General features: G+C 38.2%; 1 protein-coding gene across 4 annotated transcripts in view; it reads right to left on the bottom strand.

Annotated features, from left to right (window-relative positions):
* Positions 1-25,738, bottom strand: part of CFAP54 (cilia and flagella associated protein 54) — a 295,014-nt gene that overhangs the window by 68,137 nt on the left and 201,139 nt on the right. For all 4 annotated transcript variants that reach the window (XR_013556674.2, XM_078449575.2, XM_078449576.2 and 1 more), the window contains 11 exons: positions 24,741-24,910; positions 17,407-17,512; positions 15,133-15,280; positions 14,177-14,334; positions 13,830-14,009; positions 13,603-13,729; positions 9,538-9,693; positions 8,120-8,225; positions 7,103-7,196; positions 3,655-3,753; positions 2,977-3,118 (listed from right to left, as the gene is read on the bottom strand). Coding sequence is in view for 3 of the 4 variants with exons in the window: in XM_078449575.2 (XP_078305701.2) it covers positions 2,977-3,118; positions 3,655-3,753; positions 7,103-7,196; positions 8,120-8,225; positions 9,538-9,693; positions 13,603-13,729; positions 13,830-14,009; positions 14,177-14,334; positions 15,133-15,280; positions 17,407-17,512; positions 24,741-24,910 (1,486 nt within the window). In the remaining variant the exon portion in view is untranslated. The remainder of the gene's footprint in view (positions 1-2,976; positions 3,119-3,654; positions 3,754-7,102; positions 7,197-8,119; positions 8,226-9,537; positions 9,694-13,602; positions 13,730-13,829; positions 14,010-14,176; positions 14,335-15,132; positions 15,281-17,406; positions 17,513-24,740; positions 24,911-25,738) is intronic.

Raw genomic sequence — 25,738 nt, 5'->3', positions numbered from 1 at the left:
GCATCTAATAAATGTGTGTGTGTGGTTTTTTTTGCATTGAAACTAAATATGATCTTATATTGCCAGTATCATCATCTCAGGGTCTCTATTCCTATAAGACAATGTAGAGAAAACCTCTATAAATTGGATCAGCTGAATCACTCTGGTATCTTCTTATTCTTCAGACGTCATACAGTAGCTCTCTGGTACACATGCTGACCTATTATGGTTCACATACACATGAATAGTCTATTCTGTCATCATGCTTCTCTGCCAATTGCTCTGTTGAGAAAATGTGTTTTTTTATACCTGCCCCACAATATACTTGTTCCAGAAAAAAAAAAAATGTTTCCAATTAACTAACATGCCCATCCTGTCTGTCGTCCAGCTTCAGCCTAATTTGCTTCCATTAATATGGACCTCTTAAGAGACATATCTATATAATTCCAAAGTGTATCTCTGTTCTGACTGTCAATGACTGGAACCTCATGGAAGGAAAGACTCACTTTCTTGGTTTTCTATGACTCCTCCTTCCTTTTGGACACAAATATCTGGTGCAGTGTTCCACACACAAAAACCATGACTATTGGTCACCACCTTGAGTACACATCAATGCTAGCAAAGGTGAGATAACTGAGGACGTTTTCTCCTGGATGCTAATTTATGCTAATGCAAGGAAAATCAAACAAGTTTTATTTGTTGCTGTTGCCCATTAGCAATTCATTATAATATAAACTTCCTTGCCGTCTGGGTATTTGTAGCAGTCAGGAGGGGATTCAGTACCTCCTTCCAACCCAAATACTGAAGTGAGGGAAATCATCAGCATGAATTAATTATCAGTCTGCTAGGAAAATACTGGAGGGCAAAACTATTACCCTTAAGGCAAGGCAAAATGCAAAATAGATGGGACTTCAAAATTTAGTAATTTCAAATTACTATTTTTGTAAAACAGTAAAAGGGTGCTAATGGTACAAAACAGAAACTGAAAATTGGAATATACTATAAAAATCACTGAGAAGGGCAAAGAAATCACACATTCTAGCAGTAAGCACAGCTAAGATGAAGACCACCTGCTCAACTGATCAACTCAGATCATTTGGATCCGGGATGCGGCTCCTCACTGCATGTGCCCATGGGTGACATCATTAACGGATCACTGCAACACCTTTTCCTGTATTTCCATACAGGGGTTCAGAATTCCTCTCAGGTAGCTGGCAGCCACAGACTGGACTTGTCACGTAAGATAGTTTGGATTATCATTCGGCAAACATTCGTGCCCCTCTCCCTTCCTCGCCTGGCACAGTGGATTCCCCTTCCTCTCTGATGTTGGACTTGGCCATATGATTTGCCATGGCCAGTGAGATGCGGTGTGAAGAGAGACCTTGAGTGTACTTCTGTGATAGAGCTTGGCCCCTTTGCTCCGCTGTACACCATGAGAAGAGCATGCTCCAAACAGCCACTGCCTCCTCAGCCTGGGCTTCATAACAAATGTACATGGACCAGACCAAGTCAAAGGATGAATTCTCATTGCCACTAAGTCCTAGGGTTGTTTGATACACAGCATAATTTTGGTAATAACTGCTTAATACAGCATTTTAGATGAAACCGATGAAACAAAATCCCACCAGACATCAAAGCAATAAAATAGGAAAACCACAACTTGGCATACAAAGTTTATCTAATGGTTTAACCTCAGGCAATACATTTTTGGGTTGGAAAGGAAGAAAGCCAAGGAAAGGGATGGTTTTAGACACTAATCCTTTGGCTAAAGTTGACTTAACACTTCAGCAGAGTAAGCTGCTGCCTACAGATGTGTTTTCAGCGGCTTTAGGAAGAACACTCCTACCCCCACCAGGTTAAAGTAGCACTCTTCACCCCATTTGGCTCAATGCTCACCTAGTGCCAAGGAAAATTAGTTATTGTTGTTACTGAAATGTCAGCCTGGAAGTAAGACTCCAGCACCTTATGCCTTTGAACCATCCAAGTGTTCAGCATACAAGAAGCACTCAATCTCAATAACTATTTTTCAAATGAATGAATGGACAAACACATAAATGAATCTTAAATATATTACTGCTGATCTGACTTAGAGGTTTATATGACAGTTTGCTAGCTAACAAAGGAGCCGTAAAATAGAAAAAACAAATAATAGTGAGATCAAGTTTAAATTCTAACCTCTCATTCATTAATTCATTCAACAATTATGAGGGGCGCCTGGGTGGTTCAGTCAGTTAAGCCTCCAATTTCAGCTCAGGTCATGATACCACAGTTCATGGGTTCTAGCCCCACATTGGGCTCTGTGCTGACAGCTCAGAGTCTGCAGACTGCTTCAGATTCTGTGTCTCCCTCTCTCTCTGCCTCTCTCCCACTTGTGCTCTCTCTCTCTCTCTCAAAAATAAACAAACAAAAAAATGAAAAAAAATAAACAATTACAAATGCCTGTCATGTGCAAGTAATGTGTGATTTTCTGCAGTTAGGGCAGCAAATCAAATAAAGTCCCTATCCTCAGGAAGCTGATGATAGCTTAATGAGAGAAAGAGTTCAAACATGTATACCCATGTGCACATGTGCACACCCATACATGCACATGTACACACACAAATATAAAATAACTAAGAAAAAGAACAGAGAACTACATGAGAGTATGAGGGTGAGCACACATTTTAGGGGATCAGGAAAGGATCCACAAGTAAATATTTCCAAAAGGCCTCATTTGACATGTGTGAACTGGAAAATAGACAGAAGGAAATACCATTTTTCACAGAGTCCTGCATCTGAAATGCAACAGCTGATTGAGTAACACAGACGTACATACAATGAAGTGATGCCCCTTTGTTTTGGCAGCTGGGCTGCAGAGCCCCTGTCTTTCTGAGGTTCCTCCTGCCATGATACTCTCTAAGCTAAAACCCAACAAATCACCATGATTAAACCTTTGCAACTTGATTATGCATTACATGTATCAGGTTTTTATAAAATGCCTAGACATTTCAAACATACCAAGCAAATAATCTGTATATGAAGACAAAAGATCCACAGTGGCAAATTCAGGGATATTTGGTAAGGCCCCTTGGCTGACTTTATCAGTTCTAGCATTCTTCTTTCCAATAAGTAGGTTAACTGCTAGCACAGCTTCACTGACCTAAAATTAATGCAGAATTAGAATTCATAAATGTAAGCTTTCCGATTCATAGATTATCCATTAGGCCCATAGTGTGAAAAAGTGAATTCATAAAATCATATTCAATATACATTGGAAGAAAAAATAAAGACGATCTGGAAAACAACATGTGATGCCCAACATGTAGTATATATCATTGTCAAACAAATCATTATTGTTGACAATTTAATTAATGCATGAGTCACTTTAAATAGGCTATCTCACCTAGCTCTGAAAGATATTTGCCAAAATGTCAAAATGTGCACATACGTATCTGCCAATACTTTCATTAAAGAAAAGCCAAAACAAACAAAGACAGGTCTGCCTAATAAAGATTAAAAACACAACATACTTAAGGAGCATTCCTAATCTTCCCAAAGAAAGATCATTGGCATAAATCCTAAAGAATGTGAATTTTCCTTTCTCTTGTCTAGATACATTATGCTGTCTTAACAACTAGTAGGTAGAGGATACAGACAGGCCAGTTAAAAGGAAGCTTAAATAAAAATCACACCAACCTGGGCAGCAGCTCTTATCACAGTCCAGGCCAGTGAACTGTACATTTCAAATCGATTTACTGTTGGTTCTTTAATAGAACTATGCCTTCTGGTAGGAGTCTAAAAAATATAGCACATATGTTATAATAAAGATAGATAAAGATACCATGAAGTTGCATGATAAATTTTCTCATCCTCTGAAAATGACATTTCAGTGGAACACTATATAGCCATTAAGAATAATAATGTAGGGGCGCCTGGGTGGCTTGGTCGGTTAAGCGTCCGACTTCGGCTCAGGTCATGATCTCACGGTCCGTGAGTTCGAACCCCGCATCGGGCTCTGGGCTGACAGCTCAGAGCCTGGAGCCTGTTTCAGATTCTGTGTCTCCCTCTCTCTCTGCCCCTCCCCTGTTCATGCTCTGTCTCTCTCTGTCTCAAAAATAAATAAAAACGTTAAAAAAAAAAGAATAATAATGTAAAAATAAAGAATAATAATGTATGTATTAGATGTATTGACATGAAAAGATGTTCAAATATATTAGAGACAGAAAAGTAGAGGTTACAAAATAGTATGCAAAGTACAATCCTATTTTTAAAAAGATATGTATACACATATATTCCCTGTATACACAAGCAAAGAAAATTATTAACAGTGGTTATTATGGCTCTTAAGGGTGCTTATTTTTCTCATCTTTTCTAATTTTTTATACTGAGCTTGGATTTGAATAACAATAAAATAAACACAAATGGCATTTTAAGGAAAGTATTTACTTAAAATGGTATTTGCCATTTTAATAGATGATTCATAAATTGAATACATTGTGTGAGAATGTCAGAAATAAGAATATTACTTAAAGGTTTCTGATAGGTATTTGCTATCACTTTTCTAACTAGGGAACTATTAAAGGATGATGTAATCATAAAGTTCCATAGAATAGCAAAAATAGCAATGAATGAAGATATTTTTTTACCGTGTGTGTGTGTTCAATTTTTTAAATAAGAAAGTCAATGCTACAAAAATTAACAGAAAGAAGCTCCAATGGCAATGTAATATCTGCCTGTTTTACATTTTTAAAGATAGCTAAAATAAGTATTAATAGTTAATTCTTAATTTTTAACTAATATGGATAAAACTGTTCAATTAGACTGCTTGGTTCTAATGTTTTGATGCTCATATTTTGGCCAATTCCTTGATCTTCAACAAGACTGCAGAATAAAACAAACAATAACAAAGATATCTTTGTTTTACTTCTGGCTACAGGACTCCCAAGGAAAAAGAAAGTCAGTGAATAGTGTTGATGCCAGAGCAGGAAACACAATGTGTAAATGTGGCCTAGCCTAGATCAAGTGCTAAGATTGGCTGGAGGTAGATGATACCTGGAGAAGCCACCTATGGATAATCTAAGCAATACAGCCCTCTCCCAAAATATGAGAACCCTAGTCATTAGCTGTAATGAAGCCACTTAGGCTTTGGGGTAGCCCTTGTGGCTTACTGGCTCTGTAAGTTTGGGCAATTTACCTATTTAAATTCTGGAAAGAATACTAATAGGCATTAAATGAAGAATACATAATAACATTAAATAACTATAATGTAAGAACAATGCTGAGCATGGAGCCTACTTAAGATTCTTCCTTTCTCCCTCCCTCCCTCACTCTCTCTCTCTCTCCCTCTGCTCCTCTCCCCTGCTCAGTCTCTCTCTAAAACAAAATAATAATAATCATAATAATAATAAATTAATTAAAAATTAAAAGTTACTGGCCTCATATATCTCCAAAGCACCCACATCCTGCCCACAGGATCTCCCTCAGTCTAGATCCCTGGAATTCAAATGTGGCCCACAGACCAGCAGAAATGCCAAATCTCAGACCCCATCCTTGACTTACTGAATCAGACTCTGCATTTTCACAGGATCCCCAGAGATGCTTCTGCCCCTTGGTTTGGAAGCACCGCTCTAGAAGTGCATGCCCCTGCAACTATTTGCATGGTCCCCTTCTCATCCAGTAAATCCCACCTCTTGCCACTGCATCATTCACAATCCCACCAACCCAAGTTCTTTCCTAATCTCCAATTTTACTACCTAAACCAACCCCCCTTCCTTCTCTTCTTTCTCTCCCTTTCTTTCCCCCCCCCCACCCCCACCCAACCTTCCTTCCTCTTACTTTTTTCCTTTACTGGTTTATTGTCTCTCTCCCTCTACTGAAAACTAGTTCCATGAGAACAAGGACTAAGTTTGTCTTAATCACTGCTTAATAACCTTCCAGAATACTGTCTGGGTCAGAGTGAATGTTCAATAGGTATGTGATGAATAAATGAGTGACTCTATCAAAAAGTGATCTGTTAGCAGGCCGTATCAGTAATGAACATCTTACTTGTCCATCTGTTTAACCAATATACCATTTCCTACAATTTCCTGATTAATACTAATACCTTAGAGTATTTACATACACCTACATTTCATGTATTACTTTTTAACAGGCAAAACTGTCCACAGGAACTCTTATTTGCAGAGCCTTATATACAACAGGCACATGAAAAGATGCTCCACATCACTCCTCATCAGGGAAATACAAATCAAAACCACACTGAGATACCACCTCACGCCAGTCAGAGTGGCTAAAATGAACAAATCAGGAGACTATAGATGCTGGCGAGGATGTGGAGAAACGGAAACCCTCTTGTACTGTTGGTGGGAATGCAAACTGGTGCAGCCACTCTGGAAAACAGTGTGGAAGTTCCTCAAAAAAGTTAAAAATAGATCTACCCTATGACCCAGCAATAGCACTGCTAGGAATTTTCCCAAGGGATACAGGAGTGCTGATGCATAGGGGCACTTGTACCCCAATGTTTATAGCAGCACTCTCAACAACAGCCAAATTATGGAAAGAGCCTAAATGTCCATCAACTGATGAATGGATAAAGAAATTGTGGTTTATACACACAATGGAATACTACTTGGCAATGAGAAAGAATGAAATATGGCCTTCTGTAGCAATGTGGATAGAACTGGAGAGTGTCATGCTAAGTGAAATAAGCCATACAGAGAAAGACAGATACTATATGTTTTCACTTTTATGTGGATCCTGAGAAACTTAACAGAAGACCATGGGGGAGGGGAGGGAAAAAAAAGTTAGAGAGTGAGAGAGCCAAACCATAAGAGACTCTTAAAAACTGAGAATAAACTGAGGGTTGATGGGAGTGGGAGGGAGAGGAGGTGGGTGATGGGCACTGAGGAGGGAACTTGTTGGGAGGAGCACTAGGTGTTGTATGGAAACCAATTTGACAATAAATTTCATATTAAAAACAAAACAAAACAAAAAAAAAATCCAAAGAAGTATCTAAACATGAGTGTGACTATAAAGTAATAAATGAATTTCTCCAAATCATACATAAAAATCAGTCTCATTATTTCAATAGCACAGAGTTAACAAAGGCAATTAATTTAAGATTTCTAATAAAATAGTTTATTACCTTAAGTGTTAATGGTGGTGTTGAAAGATTGTTTTTTGGCTTCCTCATATGTAAAAATAATAAGGCCATTTCTAAGTAGGAGTCTCTTATCAATCTAAAATGATAGAACACTGTACTTATTAAATAGTTTCACCACTCATAATCATTTTGCATCATTTTCCACAATTTCTGAGCTGATGAAAGGTAAAAATAGACAAAACCAGTATCTGTCCCAAATACACACCTTCTTTTCACAGCACCATTGGCAGAGACAGCAGCACCTTCCTCCCTACTGAAATTGGAAGCTCTTGAAGAGAGTTGAGAATTCTACCTTGTCCTGTGCTGGCAACACTCCATGGCATGACTGCTCTGAAGCCCAGCATCCATACCATTCTAGAATATTCCAGCACACAAGTCACTAAAGAAGTGAAAATCAGGACTGAAGGAACCTACCTCGAAAATCAGACCCCTTTTTCTACCCTCCTATACTAATGAAAATGGAAAGAGACATGGAGTAATGCAGAAAGCAGTTGTATGATATGGGTGAGGTCTGTGTATTCACTATCAAACCTGTCGGTTGGGGCTATTTAAATCAGTACAGTTGTAATAATGGCAGCTTATTCTCAATCTTAAGATGATTTTTATATAGAATTAAGTTGGCCATCCCTGGCCCTGTTGACCAGAGTGAATATCCACATAAATCCCTTCTAGATACAATTTCACATCCATGGAAGCTGCTAGAATCCTGGGACAGATAGGAGATCGATGTGAGTAAAGACTAGAAGCAATACACAGTCCAGTATGCCACCATGATAACTGCTATCACCAACCATTGCTGTAAATGAGGCTTTGGGTCAGAGCAAAGGGCAACAACCTTGGAAAGGAAGTCAGTAAATCTGGTGGACAATGGACCCCAGGGAACTAGTCCTGCCACAGGAAGATGGTCTCCCAGTCATCCCAGCCTTGAATGTTCAATGTACTACCAGAGCATGGGACTTGAGCCAAAATATGTTATAATAATGGGAAGATTTTTTTTACCCCGAGTTTTGATCATTTCTCAAGCTTAGTTGTATAGCTTCAAATAAACTCTCAAGTTGTGAACTTGGAGATTTCTCTTCCATCAATATTTGACGTTCTATTTTGCCTGAAAGAATAAAAAAAAAAATATGTACACAAATGGTTTTTCCTTTTTCTATCATTTAGAACTTTAGAATAAATATTTCATGCTGGGACTTCAGAAAACTGGATGTGCTGTCCTTACTGCCCATCTGTCTGTTGTTTTTGCTGTAAGGTCAGCCAATAGTGCAAGATCTTTTACTTCTTTTCCCAGGAGTCTCCGGGTTCATCCTGCCTTTAGTTAGCAACACTGAGTCAAAGCCTCCTTTGGCTTTCCAGACACAAATGTTCTTACCATCTTATTTTTATATTTCCTTACTTTGTACCTCCCTTTCCTCCTGTGGGGCCCATTCCCTTTGTCTACATCCATGTCCTCTTCCTCTTGTATTACAGATACAGTATTGCGGATCTCTGTCTAGTATTGCAGATCTCATAGAAAACATCTCTGCTAAATCCTAAAAAGTCAGCAAACACTTGAAAACCATCACAAATGATGCAAACACTTCGGTGTTCACACCGCTCTCGACCCCATGGTTAGCCACAACGTTCAGTGGAATGGCACTTTTGTAGCCAAAGGGCAAGGAAGGAAAATCATATAATTGCTATAAAAAGAATTCAGTTTTCATTTAGTGTGTGGACAGGGCACAGAGCCTCCCAGGGTTAGGTTCACGCCTGGGCACTATCATTTAGTAGCTGCTGACTTAGAGAAGGTTTCTTAACCAGACTGTACCTCATTTTCCTCATCTGTCAAGTAGGATTAGCCATGCATACCCTGTAGAACTGTTGTAAGAATCGGCAATATGAGAGGTTACACACTGGCTGCTATAGAGCCTTGCATCTAGTCGACGATCAACAAATGATAGCAACCATCATCGTCACTCTTGTCATGCCCAAAGTAGCCACAGTAATTATGCAAATATATCGTACATAACTTATAATTACAGGTGTGCTACAGCTATTTAAGTGGGTATGTATATTTATAGAAATTAACTAAAATGCTTAGCTAAGGAATGAAATCACGCATAAAAAATGCCTTCCAAGCATTCTTTAAGAAACATTATTTATAGCTAAATGGCTGATGCTGACATTTTTGAGTCAAACATAAAACTTTGTCTAAGGAGGGTCAATTGTAATTATAAAAGAGACTAAGTAGTCGTACTCTTTTTCCCCTTTCTTGATATAAGTTTGCCAAAGGTACCACTTTTGTGTCATCACTAAGCCCTTTATAAAACATGTATTTTTTTACAGTCAGTGACCAGATTTTCAAGAAGTATATTGTTAATAGGAAAAAAAAACATCCCATAAACTTTATCACAGTTCTGACCCCAAGTACATCTTACCTTTCTGAAAAAGAATTTCTGCCTCTACCTCATGTTCTTCTGCTGCTGCTACCTTACAGAGCTTCCGTGCCATTTCAAAAAGATGAAGGGCAGGTAACCACTTCGAGGGATCCTTCTTTTTACTGGTATAATAGACTTGTTTGGCCACTGTATGTCCTAAAGGGAACAAGTCGGATGGCAAAGGAAGAATGAAACACACGGCGTTTGTAACAAGCCTCCACGTTACCAGATTTCTCTCACAATAAGTTTGCTTAAGAACTCTAGTAGTCTTTACTTTCTAGCATCTAAGATATATTTTTTAAACTCAATATTCAAATATTTCAATGAACTTGAACAGTAGCACTTAGAAACTTTATCTTCGATAAATTTCAACATTTTCTTATTTTTAAAATGAAGGATATAATCTCTCGGGTCTCTTTCAGCTCCAACATTTCATGATGCTCTACAGAACAACTGTGTTCCTAACATGAAGTTGTTAGTAGGAAAACATCTGTAAGTCTTATGAAGCTTTATATTTTTCCCAGTAAAAGTTTGCATATATTAATAGGCAGTAATTTTGTTTCTATTCAGCTCTATTAGTGCTGGCTTGCTATGCATATTTTATCACTGCAACTAGATGCCAAAGCCATTTGGATAAGGGCCACGTGCTGTAGTTCTTGTGTGGTCCCGTCATCATTTAAGATAATGAAGGACTGTTGTATTGTTGAAGAGGCATTAGACGTAATCTGTGTGCCCTCACAGACAGACAGACAGACACGTAGCAAATATTTTCTGAATGCTGGATAAAATGAGAGGCACTGAGGAAAAGTGAGAAAAGAGAAAAAGAAGAGCTCAGGCTTATTAAGTGATTCCTACAATCCAGGTACCATCCCAAGGACTTAAGCATTATCTCGTGTAATCCTCCCAACTCTGAATGGATGTCATTAGTACACTTTACAGAGGACAAAGCAGCGGCACAGTGATTCTTTTATTTTATTTTATTTTATTTTATTTGCCCAAAGTCATGTGACTTGTAAGAAGCAGGGCTGTGATTAGAACCCAGGCAGTCTGACTCCAGGGCCCACACTCTAAATTATGACAAGAGTAAGACCAGACCAGAGTAAGACCAGAAATCTTTCTCCAGAGTCCATGCTCTTCAATCCCAACAATTACCAATCGTGAGTAGATCCCAGGTAAGGGTATGCTAGTAGCATTTTGTCCAAGGCAACCTCATTTTTCAACACATCTGCCATTTTTATATGTCTCATTTATTGTTTCAAATTATATTAGAGCTGTTTATTCATATACGACAACATTATCAATTATCTTCAAGTAATTTGGGCACTGACATATATGTACTATATATAAAATCTATGTTATATATAATAAAGTATTAATATATAATAAAAGCTCTTGCATTGTCTTCTGGATTTCTATTGAAACAATAAAGGGATTTGTTACAGAAATTACTGACAGTTTTCTCTCTCTCTCCCCCTAAGAGGATGACAGGCTGTCTGAGGGCAGAGATGATCACTGGCTCCCTCTTGTATCCCCACTCCCCAGCATCATTCTTGCATCTTTCTTCACTGCTATTACGTAAGCAATCAATAATCTATTTTTTAATCTCATAAAGAAGCTCGAGGTTCACTCATTAGTGGGAAAAATAATCTCAAATAACCATGATGCTTATTTTTGGTTTTATGAAAGTCTCAGAATGCCTTTTTCCATCAGAGGCTTTCACAAAGGAAAAACAATTGTTTAAATGGCTCTATTCTTGCGATGAATCTATACTCTCCCTATAAAGGAAAACTGTCGAGAAAGCATCAAATCAGATGATTTTATGCTTCATAATATTGAAGTGCTCCTTTTTCCAATAAACATCAACTCTGTGAAAAAGAAGTTGTGAAACTGATGTTGTTTTGACAGAAAAGCTGCTTTTGGTTTTGTTTTTTAGGTCTGTATTTAATATAATATAACAGAAAGCAAGCTGTTCTGCCTCAAGTGAGTCTAAAAAACAGTGGCACTATTGTCACAGAGTGGTGACACATCTTCAGGATTAGGAAGTCAGGAAAGCAGAGAATACATTTGATTTCACACAATCTGCACAATTTAACACAATCTGTACTTTAAGCTCTCGTAGAAATTGAATATACTGATAATATAACAAACTGTGAACTAAAAATATACAAAAATAGCTCTTATGGGGTCAGATTGCTGGAAGAAAGTCTAGAGGTCAGCTAGGCCAGCCCAATCTCATAAATAAGGAGACTCAACAATATAGAGGTGATACAATTTACCCAAAGTAATAAAATTCATCTCTGATGATGATGAGGAGGAATCACATAAAATAATAATGAGTAATAATCATGAGGGGTAGAAGGGAGAAGATCCTGGACAGATGATGGTTTGACCACACACAGCTCTCTTGCCCTCCCTTCACACTGTAGTCCAACCATCCACCTCTCCTTAGCTGAGCAGCTACTGGTACAGGAGGCAAATGGGTACCAGGAAGTGAGGGGTATGTTTTAAAATGTAGGTTTCTTTACTGTTCAGGTGTGTTTCATTACTGTACAGGCCAGGAGACAACTGCCACTGAAAACATAGTTTACGACAGTTCCCAAGAAGCTGGGGCACACCACATCACACCGGGCCAGACAGAAAAGCCCAAAAGTTGGTCAGGAAGTAGAGGGAGCGAGGGGAAAATGTGGACAAGAATCTTTATTTTAGATGTGGTAGGAAGGGACGGGTAGGTTGGGGTAAACAGGCAAAGCAGGTTTCGGATTAGCTAGTCTAAAATAATTTCAGCGGGCTGAGCTAGTAGTCTGATGATACCTCTCCCAGGGGTGATTAGGGCAGGAAAACAATGGTTCAGAGTGTCAGAGCCCAGCAAAGGACTACAAGGGAGCCCGATAAAGGTTCAGAGAATGGGCTCTGGAATAGTCTCCATTTAAAGGGCATGCTCACAGGATAGTGGTTTGGTAATCTCTAGGCATTGGCTAGCCCCAGGAAGTCCTTCCCTAGTCAGCAGGACCCCAGATGTCAAAGTATCAGAAATACAGAAAAGAAAAAGGCATGATTAATATAGGTTAGAACACAGAGAGCTGTTATAAGATTTCCTGCCCTCTGGGCTGGACAAAAGCCTGGGAGCTCGAGGCAGTCAGCCTTGGGTCAAAGGCCAGAGACGGTGTCCTAGAGAAAGCTTGACACAATCTGTAAGCTCCAGAGAAGGACCGCACTGGTCAGCTCCACTTTGGCTCCAGAGGGCTGTACGCCTCTTGCTTCCTGGTCCACCAGCTCCCATCAGGTCCAGTCAGAGCTGGCTCCAGTCTAACCTGCAATCGATTCTTCAGCTCACTTCCTCCCATGAGGCTGCCCCTAGCCCACTCTGATCAGGCTATCCTGGTCTCCTGCACTTCCAGAACAGGTCAAGCTTGTCCTGACCTCAGAACCTACAACACGGCTCTCTCTGTCTCCATCATGCATAACTAGTCACTTGCAATTTAAGGTTTAGGGTTAAATACCACTTCCACACAGAGCTCTTCACCAATGACTCTACTTAAACAGGCACCCCTCCCTTCATTGTTCTTTATCAGCAGAACTCATCCACATCTTTGATAAAATGGATCACAATTTATAATTACATACCTATATGTAATGCATTATCATACATAAGCTTTCTGTACCCTTACTCATTTTCTGCCTGGTACTTGTCAAATATATATTTTATTTTATTTTATTTTATACAATATTTATCTCTATCAAATTTTATAAGGGGGATATTTTATAAACATTAAAAGATTTTATACAATATTTATAATGTGCACTTCTCCATATGGTTTGTTTACTTGCTTATTTCTACCTCCCACATGAAGATCAGTGACTGTACCTGTTTAACCTCCAGTAATTTCCCAGGACCTCACCCGCAATCTGGCACACAGTAAATAATCAAAAACTATTCATTAAAATAAATGGAGCCCGAGTATTCATAAATATTGCCCCATTTGAACGTACTCCTAGGATAGCCTGCCTGAAAATGACAATTTCTCATCAGTGACTTGAGTATAATATATGTTAAAGCATTCTTACCAATCCTCATTTTTGTTTTGGCCAACAACATGACATGGGGAAGATAGATATTTTTCAAAGGATGCGATGGACTTGCAGAGTCAGTGTTTGATAAAGGAAATTCAATCGTTTCTCCGAAAGTTAGCATCTGTGAAAGGAACACTGTATTAGTGACTAGCTAATGTGGTTTTGAATAAGACGATGGAAAAGTCAGTGTCTAAGTCTTGAGGACACAAAAGTGCACCCACCTGTTCAATAAGAATGTTGTGAGCCTGAGTCAACAAACATAATTTTTCTGTTTTTGAAGAAGGAGTTTCCTTGAATTTCTCAGCTTTTGTTAAGTCATCCAGCAAAAGCATGCTTCTCACCAGGGTTAAATGAGACCGAGGGGAAATAAATTCACTTTCTTCAAGCAAATGTATTACAGCCTATTAAAATAAAATTATTGCTTTTGATAGTCCTGTTTCCAATCCACTGAAACAAGAGCTGGCCAAACTGTTACGCATTCAGCATCTAATGGGATTTAAAATTCTCTCCTTTTGTTCTAATCAGAATCAGTAGGTGAATATCAATGTGAATGAGGTCTCCTTCCTACCTGAAGGTTTGTTATGATGTCTGCCTTTAAATGCTTTTCTTGTAGGCCAATGATTACAGCTTGCATCAAGAATTCAGCTTGTAGCTCCCTGTCGCCTGCACTTTTTGCTTCCATGCACCCTTCGTTGATGAGGCTGACGTAATCTGTCATATTGTTTTCTAAAGTGAATGAATGCAGTTATTTAAAATGCACTGAGAGAGTAAGAAAGCACATACGCATAAGACCCCCAATATTCATCACAGGAATATTGCATAATAGAGAAGAATAGGAAGATATAAAGACAGAAAACAGACTCTACATGAAACATTAAAAAAAATGTGCTGCAATTTGGGGGAAAGTACTTTAGGGTATTCCAATGCTACAAAAGTAATAATGCTACATGAAAAATATTTAATGTGAGAGATGGATAGAGATGGCTGGATAGATAGATTTACAAACAGATAATTATTAATCACTGTAAAAACTGACATGTATATGCACCAGGCTATGATCTAAAACTTTATAAATTTAACCCATTTAAGACTGACAATAACCCTATGAAGTAGGTAAAATAATTTCCATTTTTACCAGAGGAAGAAACTGAGGCATAGGGGGATTAAGAGAGTTGACCAAGGAGGAAGTGGTGGACCGAGTATTTGAACCTAAGTCAGGTACCCAGCGACGGAATCTGTGCTCGAGCCCCCTACACTACGCTGCCTCCCTGAATGACAAGAAGACTTGCATGTTGGTATTTTGAAATCTCCTTGCCTGTTTTGCATACATCAGAAACACAGAGGCCATTTTCAGTGTTACGGAAATGACTATTTTTATAACATGAATTCTCTTATTCTGGAAACAGATCAAGCTATAAAGTTGGAAAATGTGAATGTTATAATCGAATGTATCCCAATAAAACCTCCATTACCTAAGTAAAATTAATGTTTAGGAAAACTTTTATTAAAACAGGATATTTGTACCTGTCACAATTCCAACGCCATGAATCTGTGCAACAAAGGCGGTCACCAATGCTAGGCGGCATCTCAACCACAGATGGATGTTGAAATGTTCTCGAGAATTTAGGGAAGTAGGATCTAGAAACTCACCATCATCTTTATTTTCAGTGGCCTAAACAATATTAAAATGATTGTTATCTTGCCATCTAGTAATTTCAAAGTTTTTGCCTAAATGCTAAATGAAAATTGAGAAGCATCTGATATCATTTAATACTAACTTTTTAATTTTGGAAAATTTGTCTTGTATATTCTATAAAATGGAAAAAATGCACACATACACACACACACAAACAAATAAAATGATTCATAATCCCGCCATGCTCTATTAACATTTGGAATACTGCTTTTCAGCTTTTCTCTTTCTTTCTATACCCATTATAGAAAATAGTTTTGCACTCTGAATTTTTCATTGCAAATGATATTATCAGCAGTATCTAGGTCTTCAAAAATTTTGTGAACATCATTTTAATGGCTGAGGAATAATAAATAATATATTGAGTACTTATTATATTCCAGGTACTGTGTCAAATGCCTTACACACATTATCTTATTTAATCCTCCCAAAAAGCCAAAGAGGGGTTATTATTTTTTCTGTCTTACAGATGGGAGAACTGACACCTAGAAAGGTTAACTATTTGCTTAAACTCCATTACATTTTGGCAGAGGTGGGATTCAAACTTGCATCCTGAATTTAGAGCTCCCTGTCTTAATCCATTGTGCCACACTATTATATGCCGCTCACATTCCAAATGTGTATCATAATTGATTTACCATCTTCGTTACTGCACTTTACAAGGGGGTGGCCAATACTCTGGTTTCTCTTCAGATCGTATAAATCTTTCGCCTTTTACAAGGAGGTGGCTAATGTCCAGAGCTACTGAGAGGGAAGGACAAGGGGAGCTTTTTCTAATAGGAGGAATCCATTTTAGACACTTGGGAACTTTAAAACCGTCTAGAACAATGTCCATTTGTTCTAGGAATTTCCTGCTATGCATCTCTGACAGCTCCAATCAATCAGCAACACCTAATATCAAGGAGTGGCCAGCAAGACTGAGGAGGGGCTGGAATGTGGATAGCCAGGTGGGAGGCACAGAAGAGGAGGGGGAGCCTGTCCTGGGAACAGAGTAAGAAATGAACAGAGCCTTCAAGGCAGGATGGTGACTGGAAGGGTCACACCAAGAACTTGAGGAGTCTAGTATTTAGTTTAGCGATCCAGGAAAAAATGCCTATCCCCATACCTTCATCTCTCAGTGCCTACATTTCCTGTTACTATTAGACAGCCAAGTCACCTTCATCTAAAACAGGATTTCTAGACCTCAGCACTGCTGGTGGCTGTGGGGGACTGTCCTGTGCATTATGTGTCTAGTGGCGTCCCTGACCTCTATGCACTAGATGCCGGTAGCACCCTCTCTCCTTCCAACAGACAAAATGTCTCCGGATACTGCCAAATCACCCCTGGGAGGCAAAATAGCCCCCAAATGACAACCATTCCTCTCAGTCAATTTTTGAATTAGATTGCTTTTTAGCATTTTTATTGCTTTTAATATAGTAAGAAATGAGTTTCTATTTAGGATAATTAGTTTTGCTTATTTGTAATGACACTAGATATTAGCAATTTTATTAGTAAAGCTTAAAATAATGAGCAAGGATTCTGTGTGATGAATCTTTATGTTTTAATCCTAAACAATCCTCTATCATTAAATTACTCGGTCTTATCAAAATCCAATAAAATTTCAAGGAATTTGTGACACCAGTTGTCAAAGAGATTTCAGAGCTTAAAATGTGGAAGAATCTAACTATGAGAAATCCAGGGTAGGAAATAACACAGGTATCTACTGATGATGCCGAAGTAAAAAATCCAAAAGTGAAATCAGGAGCAAAATAAAGTGAAACAACTTTATTTGCTAAAGAAATCAGATCTCGAATACTGGAAAAATGTATCTGGTGGGACCTCAGTGATTATTACATTCAGTTCCATCAGCGAACAAATGAGATTTAAATTAAAACTTAAAAGTTTTAATCAAAGGATGTTTTAAAGTTTAAGGGACTTGCCTAAGGTACGCCAATAAAAAAAGGGCATAAAATGGGGCTTGAACATTTATCTCCTTACTCTGAATCCAGTGTTTTTTCTACTTTACGCCTTTATTTCATCCAAGTAATTAGACACTTTCTTAGCATGCCAACAGTTATTATATAGTAAGTATTGTAAAGATAGACATTAATTAAATTCATACATACAGAAGCTCCCAGAGAGATGGAGTTCTCTGTGTCATCTTGTACTACCTTCTTTTTAAAAAGTTTTGAATCCTGGAGAAGTCTAAGTGTGGAAAATACAATTGCAGCACTAAAATAGAAAATATATTTTAAACCTCATTAGTTCTGACAATCTCATTAATAAAATGAGCACATAAGTATTTTATATGTATCAGAATGTAATTCTCCGCTTTTTGAGGTCATAGAACTTTGTTACTTAAGGCTATACACTTGGAAACTCTTAAGCTAAATTATTACTTACTCAGTGTCTAGCGGAACCAGAAGGCAAACATACTAAGTTAAGAAAACAGAAGCCAGGAGATAGGAATTGTCCTTATTTCCTGTTGCTTCATACATTTGTCTGCACTTTAAACTATCATATTCTCCTCCTCTATAGAATGATAAAATTGTAATTGATGTCACACTTCTTCCAAATGTCTTAATGTATATCAAGAGGCTTCTAAAAATCTATTCCAAAATGAAATTCAAAATGCAGAACAATCTATATACCTGAAAATGCTTATCGTAACATTATTATATACCATGGAAAGACTGGGTGGAAGCCAAATGAACAATATACCCATCTATCTAAGCTCTCACTTGAATAGTTAATAGACAATAACATTTAACAGGTGTTATGAGTTGAATTGTGTCCCCTGAAAATAAAAATTGTATTGATGTCCTAATCCTCAGTACCTCAGAATGGTAGTAATCTGAAGTAATCAAGTTAAAATGAAGCCATTTGGGTGGACCCTATCCCAATATGACTGCTGTCCCTATAAAAAAGGAAAATTTGGAGAGACAGAGGGAAGGTGACATGCAGACACACGGGGAGAAGACAGGCATGCCTAGAGTGGTGCCTTTATAAACCAACAAATGCCAAGGACTGCTGGCGAATACCAGAAGCTACAAGAAGCAAGGCAGGCTTCTCCTCCAGAGCCTTCAGATAGAACATGGCCCAAGAACATTGATTTTAGAGCATGGACTCCAGAACTGTGTGAGACAATAAAATTCTGTTGTTTGAAGCCACTGAGTTTTTGGTGCTCTGTTACGGCAGAACCAGGAAACTGATAGAACAGGTTAAAAGCAGATCCCCTGGCTTCTTCCTCCTATGCCAAACCTGTTCCTCTTCCTTCGTCTTCCAACACAGAAGCAGAGCCCAGAATCGCTATTGCTACCTCACCGACTCACATTCTATGTTCTATCCATGAGTAAGTTCTGTCAGCCTCACCTTCAAAACACAGATACCAGCCAGGTGAGGTGGTGAGGTGCTCCTCACCTCCTCCAGTGCTAGCGCTTTCATCCACGCCACCATCCTCTCCAGGCTGCGTGACTGGGAGCTTCCTGACCAGCCTCCCGCTCTGGCTCGTGTTCCTGCAGCCCTGCTCTCCACACAGCGGTCACAGCGACCTCATCAAGAGGTAAATCAGATCAAACCATTTTCCTCCATATACGTTCCAGAGGCCTCCCGTGTCCCTGGACCGTGGGTCAGTTAGGTTTCTGGCCTAGTATAGGTCAGCTTTATCCATGTCCAGCATGCTTCTGGGAAGGTATAGTCTCTGCTTGTAGGGTCCTAGAGTGTGTACATATGCTCAACGTTTAAATTTTATTTTTAAATCTTCTTTTTTGTCAACTTGCTGTATTAAAAGCTGAAAACGTTGTGCTAACACACACACTCTGCCAAGAGACTTTCTCTCTTTTCTTTTTTTTCTCCAGAATCCTTTAAAAAACAATAACTGGTATTTACTGAGCGTTTACCACCTGTCGGGTGCTGTGTTAAGTGCTCTGGGTGAATTAGTTTACTCAATCCCCTCCGCAATCCTACAAGGATTATCATCACAATTTTAATCCTACTATTATCATCACTATTTTATACATTAGGAAATGGAGACAGAAATGTTAAATGACTTGCCTAAGATGACACAACTAGAAAGAAGGGGGCGGGATTAGAACCCAGGCAGCTGGCTCCAGTGCCTGCCCTCTTAACTGTTGCCTATAGCATGACCTCTGTCTTTCCACCGTTCTAATAAGTTTGGTTTTGTGGTTTTGTTTATTTTGGTACAGTTATTGGTGCCATGTTTGTGACTGCTACGTACTCATTGTTGACTGTACCTTTTATCCATGCAAAGGCTCTCTTTGTCCACTTTAATGCCTCTTGCCTTACATTCTACTTAGCAGACTTCATGAAATGGGATCATTGTAAAGATTAAATGAGCTATTTATTATTTCATTTGTTCAAAAATACACACACATAGGAGTACCTCCTATGGGCAAGGAACAAATCTAGGGGCTATGGATACAGTCCCTGCCCTCATAGAATTGGTATTCTAGTAAGAGTGGGGTGAACTTATTAGCAAATAGGAGTGCTTACCAAATAGACCACTCTCAATACATGCTAGCTGTTCTCACTAGGTAGACCGAGTAGGCCAGGGAATATGAGGGGTAACCAAATTGATTTTTTTTCTAAGTTAGTAACCAGAATATAAAGCTTTCTGCGATTATCGAATTTTAAATTCCCAAGATGCTACTGACTTGTTAAAATGGTTTAGATATTTGTAGAATATTTCCTAAGGTATTGTTCATGACTATATAACTTAACTGTTTTTCTTTAAAATAAAACTAAACAAACAAGCAAGAAATCAACACAAAATGTGACACAGATTCAGTACGTGTATAGGAATGAAAATTCCTCTCCCTGACACCCCTCCCCACTCAAGGATCCTTAAGAGTTTCTAAGGCACCTTGGTTACTGAGCAGCCTTCAAGGCTAGCACAGGATGGCCAGTAGAGGGCCCTGGAAGGAGACAGAGGTGCCCATCCCACCCTTCTGATTCCGAAGATGAAATTCTGACTTCAAGCCAAATGAGGTGTGAGGTTTGGGATCTTGCTAACCCCAAAACTTAATGAATAAAATATAAACGGTACCAGTGTGTCCTAATCCACCTGGCACTGCATAGATGCACAATGGAAAGTTTCTAGTCTGTGCTCCACCGCAGAGACAGAAAGAGTAGGATCACTCACTATAAACACTCTGAAATCCCCAAGGAAGGAAGTTTCATTCTGACACAAAATTAAAAGGCTCAAATGGTATCCCATTTAGACACTAAATTAAATAGAAAGGAAAACTTATTTTAAAAAAAAGACAGGACTCTGAGAGAGGCAGCCCCAAAAGAAGCAGAAATACAGTTTGAATAACTTTGATCCCATTTACTTCTTATTAACATTCATGACAAAAATGGTCAGTTTGTTCTCATAAAATCCATGCAGCTCACTCTACCTGTCACCCTGGGGAATGTGCCTTTCAATTTCCTTGACACATAATTTTATTAGAAGTATCATAAAATGTCAAGCTAACCATCATTTGGGAAAGGGACTGTCCAACACTCTCAGCAGCACCCAAACAGAAGCTCGTGGGGGGTAAAGTTCACATAGGAGAAACTCATTCATCTTGACAGTAGGCTTCCCCAAATGACAACTCTGCTGCAAAAAGGCAACAACATCAAAGTTTTTGCAGGTTTTGTCCCAAGGGTCAGGTTCATGTATTTAAAATAGGAGTGATTCTGATATACTTGCACATCATTTGCATATGTCTATCTGGTCTTCAAATTAAAGTTCTATTATGACACTACTTTCTGTGGCCATTTTGTAATTTTTAGTTTCTTGTTTCCTTCTTCCTCCCTAAAGAAATAAAAAATCACTCATATCCTCCATGCCCTCATGCAGAGGGCAGGGGGATGAATGAAGGTAAGTGGTAAATATTTTCTAGGGCTGCTGATCCCTGAAACAGTTTGGAGAAAAGAGTTCTACATTCTTCTACAGGAAATCATATAGTCACATATTTTGTAGATAGAGAGGGAGATGATGTATTTCTATATATACAAATCATATACTTTCTATAAGAAATCACATAGTAAAGTTTCCTTCTCTTCAAACTTCAAGAGGGAAGATGATATATTATTATGCTAATTCTATTTACCATTAATCAGCTACCACTGTATTCTCAAAGATAGCTATAAATATAACCATACATTATTTTTTTAATATAACAATACTCTAAATCAGTGTGTCTCAAGCTTTTTTTTCCCCTCTCAGCACTCATTTATACCCTTAAAAATTATTGAGAATTCCCAGACTTCCATCAATACTTATCATATTAGAACTTAAGCTGACAAATTTTTAACTCTGCTAATATTTATTAATTCATTTTAAAATACAAACAATAAACCCATTACATGTTAACATCAATAATGCATTTTTATTAAGACAGCTATATTTTCCAAACAACAACAAAAATTAGCAAGAAGAATGCTATTATTTTGTATTTTTGAAAATCTCTTTAATGTCTGGCTTAATAAGAGAAAATCTACCTAATAGAAGACTTTCATATCTCCTTCTTTTGTCTGCTATGACATATTGGTGGGTTTTTTTAATGTTTATTTTTGAGAGAGAGAGAGAGGGAACAAGTGGGGGAGGGGAAGATAACAAAGGGGACAGAGGATGGGAAGCTGGTTCCTCCCCACCGAGGCAGGGCCCAAACTCATGAACTGTGAGATCACAACTTGAGCCGAAATCAGATGCTTAGCCAACTGAGCCGCCCAGGCGCCTCAAGTTATGACATACTGTTTTGGTTGAAGTATATGAAGAAGACTAGGTCTCACAGAGGTAGTTGTTCAAAATAGAAAGAGTATTATATTCTCTTAAAACAATTGTGAATATTCTTTGATACTACACCAAAATGTGACAAGTGATAGTTTCTTAAAAGTTTCTTGCAATGTGAAAGCTAATACCACACACTGATGCTATTTCCTACTCTGGTACATTAAAACCTATTGGTCTATCTTGTTAACCAGGATTTTGGAACAATATCCACTGGTGATTTGGAATATAACAACTCCCTGAGTTATGCAAATCCCCTTAATGTTGAAACATTTCATTATACAGTTTAAAAAAAAATGACGCTTGTTAATATTAATGACTCCCAATCTCATCAGAACTATGTAAGCATTAGAAAACTGTCAAGCTCATGGTAACAAATAGAAATTTTCCAAAATTCTAATTTCCCTGAAAAAGTTCAGATTTTATCATTAGCAACAGATACTATTAGTTGTTTGCCTTAGAAGTGGCATGTTCATTTTGCTCATTTTCAATAAAATGCCTGTCAAACACCCAAGTCTGAAAAACCAGTTTGTCAGTTGCCTTTTCAAATAAAAATGGTGTTCTGTGAAAATAACTGCTTGTTTAGCTCTCATTTAATCACATATGTGTTCTTCCCCAAGACAACCACCAGACTTTGATATGCAGCAAAGATGCTTTAGGAGTATTTCCCATTTAATATTCCCACAGAATATTAAAAATATATTCAAGGATGGAGATTTAGAAATGTAATAGGTTTTACTGGTTCATCAAAAGCATTAACTGGATTTTTATTTTATTTCATTTTTTTTAACTGCAAGCACAATGCAGTAAGGAGTGTAATGGCCACTAGTAATACTGTTTGGGGCCACTGCTGTGATTCACAGCAAGAGGCCAGAAGTTTTCCTATCATTGCTCTTGAAGCGTCAGTGAAAATAAGAACACGATGAAGATGATGAATGACATCTTAGCCTTGTTGTAAAAATAGTTCTGACCTTACAGACCTCCTGAAAGGGTCTTGGAATCACCCCCTAGAAATCTGGAAACCACATTTTGAGGATCACTGCTCCAAAATGGACTAGACGGATTTTCATCACTGTTTAGAAACCACAAAAATTATAAATTTCCAAAAATCTATACTGCTCTAGCATAAAATCAAATTTAGATGTGGTTAATCATGGCATGGCTTTTGGTCAAGGCTCACACTGATGAGACGATTATGTGTTTCCCATCAAAGCAAAGGGAAATTTCCGCTGAATTGATTTTCCCTTTGCAGAAGCCATAGGTGGGCTTCTCTTTTTTCTCACAGCTCTACCTAAGAAAGCGTCTGGGTTTTCTTATCTGCCTGCCCAGATGTGGGGCAGGAGAAGGGGGGAGCGGTGGGGCTTGAAAGCTGTCAGCCATCAAACATCAAACGTAGTCATACTCTTTATTATGACCACACCATTTTACAATGATAGCCCTCCACCTCCCCCTGCCTCTACTCCTGGTATCTCCATAACACGTATCACTTTTGACCACACTATACACTTTACTCATTTACTATGTTTACAGTTTACTGTCAGCCTATTTATTATCTATTGTAAGCTCCACTGAGGATAGGCCTGTTTTCAATATTGTTGAATTGTATCTATCAGTACTATCTAACAGTATCTATCAGTACTATGAGTGTCTATCAGTACTGGGATATTGATTTCTCTCAAAAACTAAGAACCATGACTAGCATATTGTAGGTGCCCCCAAATTATTTTTTGAATGTAACTAATGAATGGAAGATATTAAGTCTGTGCATTATTCAAAGAATCATTACTGAAATGTCACAGGGCCTCATCATAGAGCTATTTATTGCAAATGATATGAGAAGGTTTTGAAAATATAGGTCCGTGTGGTTTCACTATCCCACTTACTTGTTTATATATCTTTCAGCATACGGATACGGAAACTATTTCCATTCCCCTCTGTATCCTCAGTGTCTAGATAAGAGCCGAACAATGCAGTGGTTAATGGATACTGGTTGGGTTAATGAATGAATCAATGAACAGGTGAAATGAAAGGTCTGATACTAACAGTTGTATCATATTTAAATAATTATCCACTTAAAACAGTTTCTTAAGTGGTTCAGCAAAACATAGTTCAGAAAATGTTACTCTTCAATAATAGAGCTTGTTTTTAATATTAACTCTACTGGAATTAAAGTTTTAAAAATAAAAACATAAATAAATACACAAGCAAAGCTCTGTTAATTTGTTCATTCTTTACATGATGTAAAACATCCTAGGGGCTCCTGGATGGCACAGGTAGTTGAGCATCCAACTCTTGATTTAGGCTCAGGTCATGATCTCACGGTTCGTGAGTTTGAGCCCCTCATTGGGCTCTGCACTGAATGCACAGAGCCTGCTAGGGATTCTCTCTCTCTCTCTCTCTCTCTCTCTCTCTCTCTCTGTCCCTCCCCCTTTTCAAAATAAATAAATAAACTTTAAAGAAAAACATCCTAGCTTATGCTTTAATAAAGTAATTGCTTTGTTTAGAACTGTAGTCTTAAGTGTAATAATATATGAAACTCCCCTGAATAATAAAACACAAGCATGCCCTATTAATATTGGAATTTATAAAACTTACACACAGTCTAGGTATATTTGACAAATTAGGGTGAGGAAGAAATTCTCCTCTGTGCTTGAAGAGACTCACCTGTATGCGGCCCGGTGTCTTTGCAGGGCAATTGCAGCCAGCTGAAGCCTGGCCTCTACCACAATCTCCAACTCACCAGCAGAACACTGGGACAGGTCCTTGTGGCCTGGATGCTCCATCTCTGACACAAGGAAGTTTAGCCTGTCCTCAGCTTCTGTCAGTAAAGCTGACTAAAGAAAGAATACCACACAATCACGTAAGTTTAGAGATAATACAAATAATATCTCATTCCTATTTATCAGGTGTTTTTCATGTACTAAGAAAGTAACCTTGAACGGAAGACCAAATAGGAAATTTGCACATAATCCTCAGAGGAGAGCTCAGTGAACAGGAAAAAGGCAACAGAAAAAAAAAAAGGAGAGAAATGGCAAGAGTAAGCATGTACAACAGTTACCCTCTATTGTGTGCTCAGCCAGCGCTCATTATTCATAGTACTTAAACTGTTCCATAAAGTTGCTACAAACACTAAATTAGCAAACACTGAAGCATTGCTCATAGAGGAAATACAGGAATAAGTTCCTGCTGGCCTCTGGTCACGATATTTTTGCCATCTACATATAACTTTGTTTAATGTGCGTTTATATTTAAAGACACATTATTTAATATATACTGTAAAGTCATTAACCTTGAACTCATAGCTACTAGCTCTAAAACTCATGCCTGACTAAAGCTTTTATTGCATAAGCGTGGATTATGCATTTAGTCACAAAGCACATCACAGCCTTCTTAGGAATTTAGTATTCTTAGGAATAATAAACAGCATTTCAGTGCTACACTTAGGGGCCATTTCAAATAGTGAAATCACCAATAAAAAGCACAAAAATGCAAAAAACATGGCGATGCATAGACCATGGAAAGGACTCTTATTTACAGTATGAGAGTGGAAACAAAAAGTCAGAGAATTGCCTTGTCCAGCGCAGCTAGGAATGTATGAGTGTGTGTTGGGCAACTGAAATTTTTCTATGCTCTGTGATGTTCACAAATGACCACAAAAAAGA

Source organism: Panthera onca, chromosome B4 (genome assembly GCF_046562875.1).
Source record: "Panthera onca isolate mPanOnc1 chromosome B4, mPanOnc1 haplotype 2, whole genome shotgun sequence".
Taxonomy (NCBI): Eukaryota; Metazoa; Chordata; class Mammalia; order Carnivora; family Felidae; genus Panthera; species Panthera onca.
Note: the sequence above shows the minus strand (reverse complement) of the source record. Positions and strands in the feature narration are given on the sequence as shown.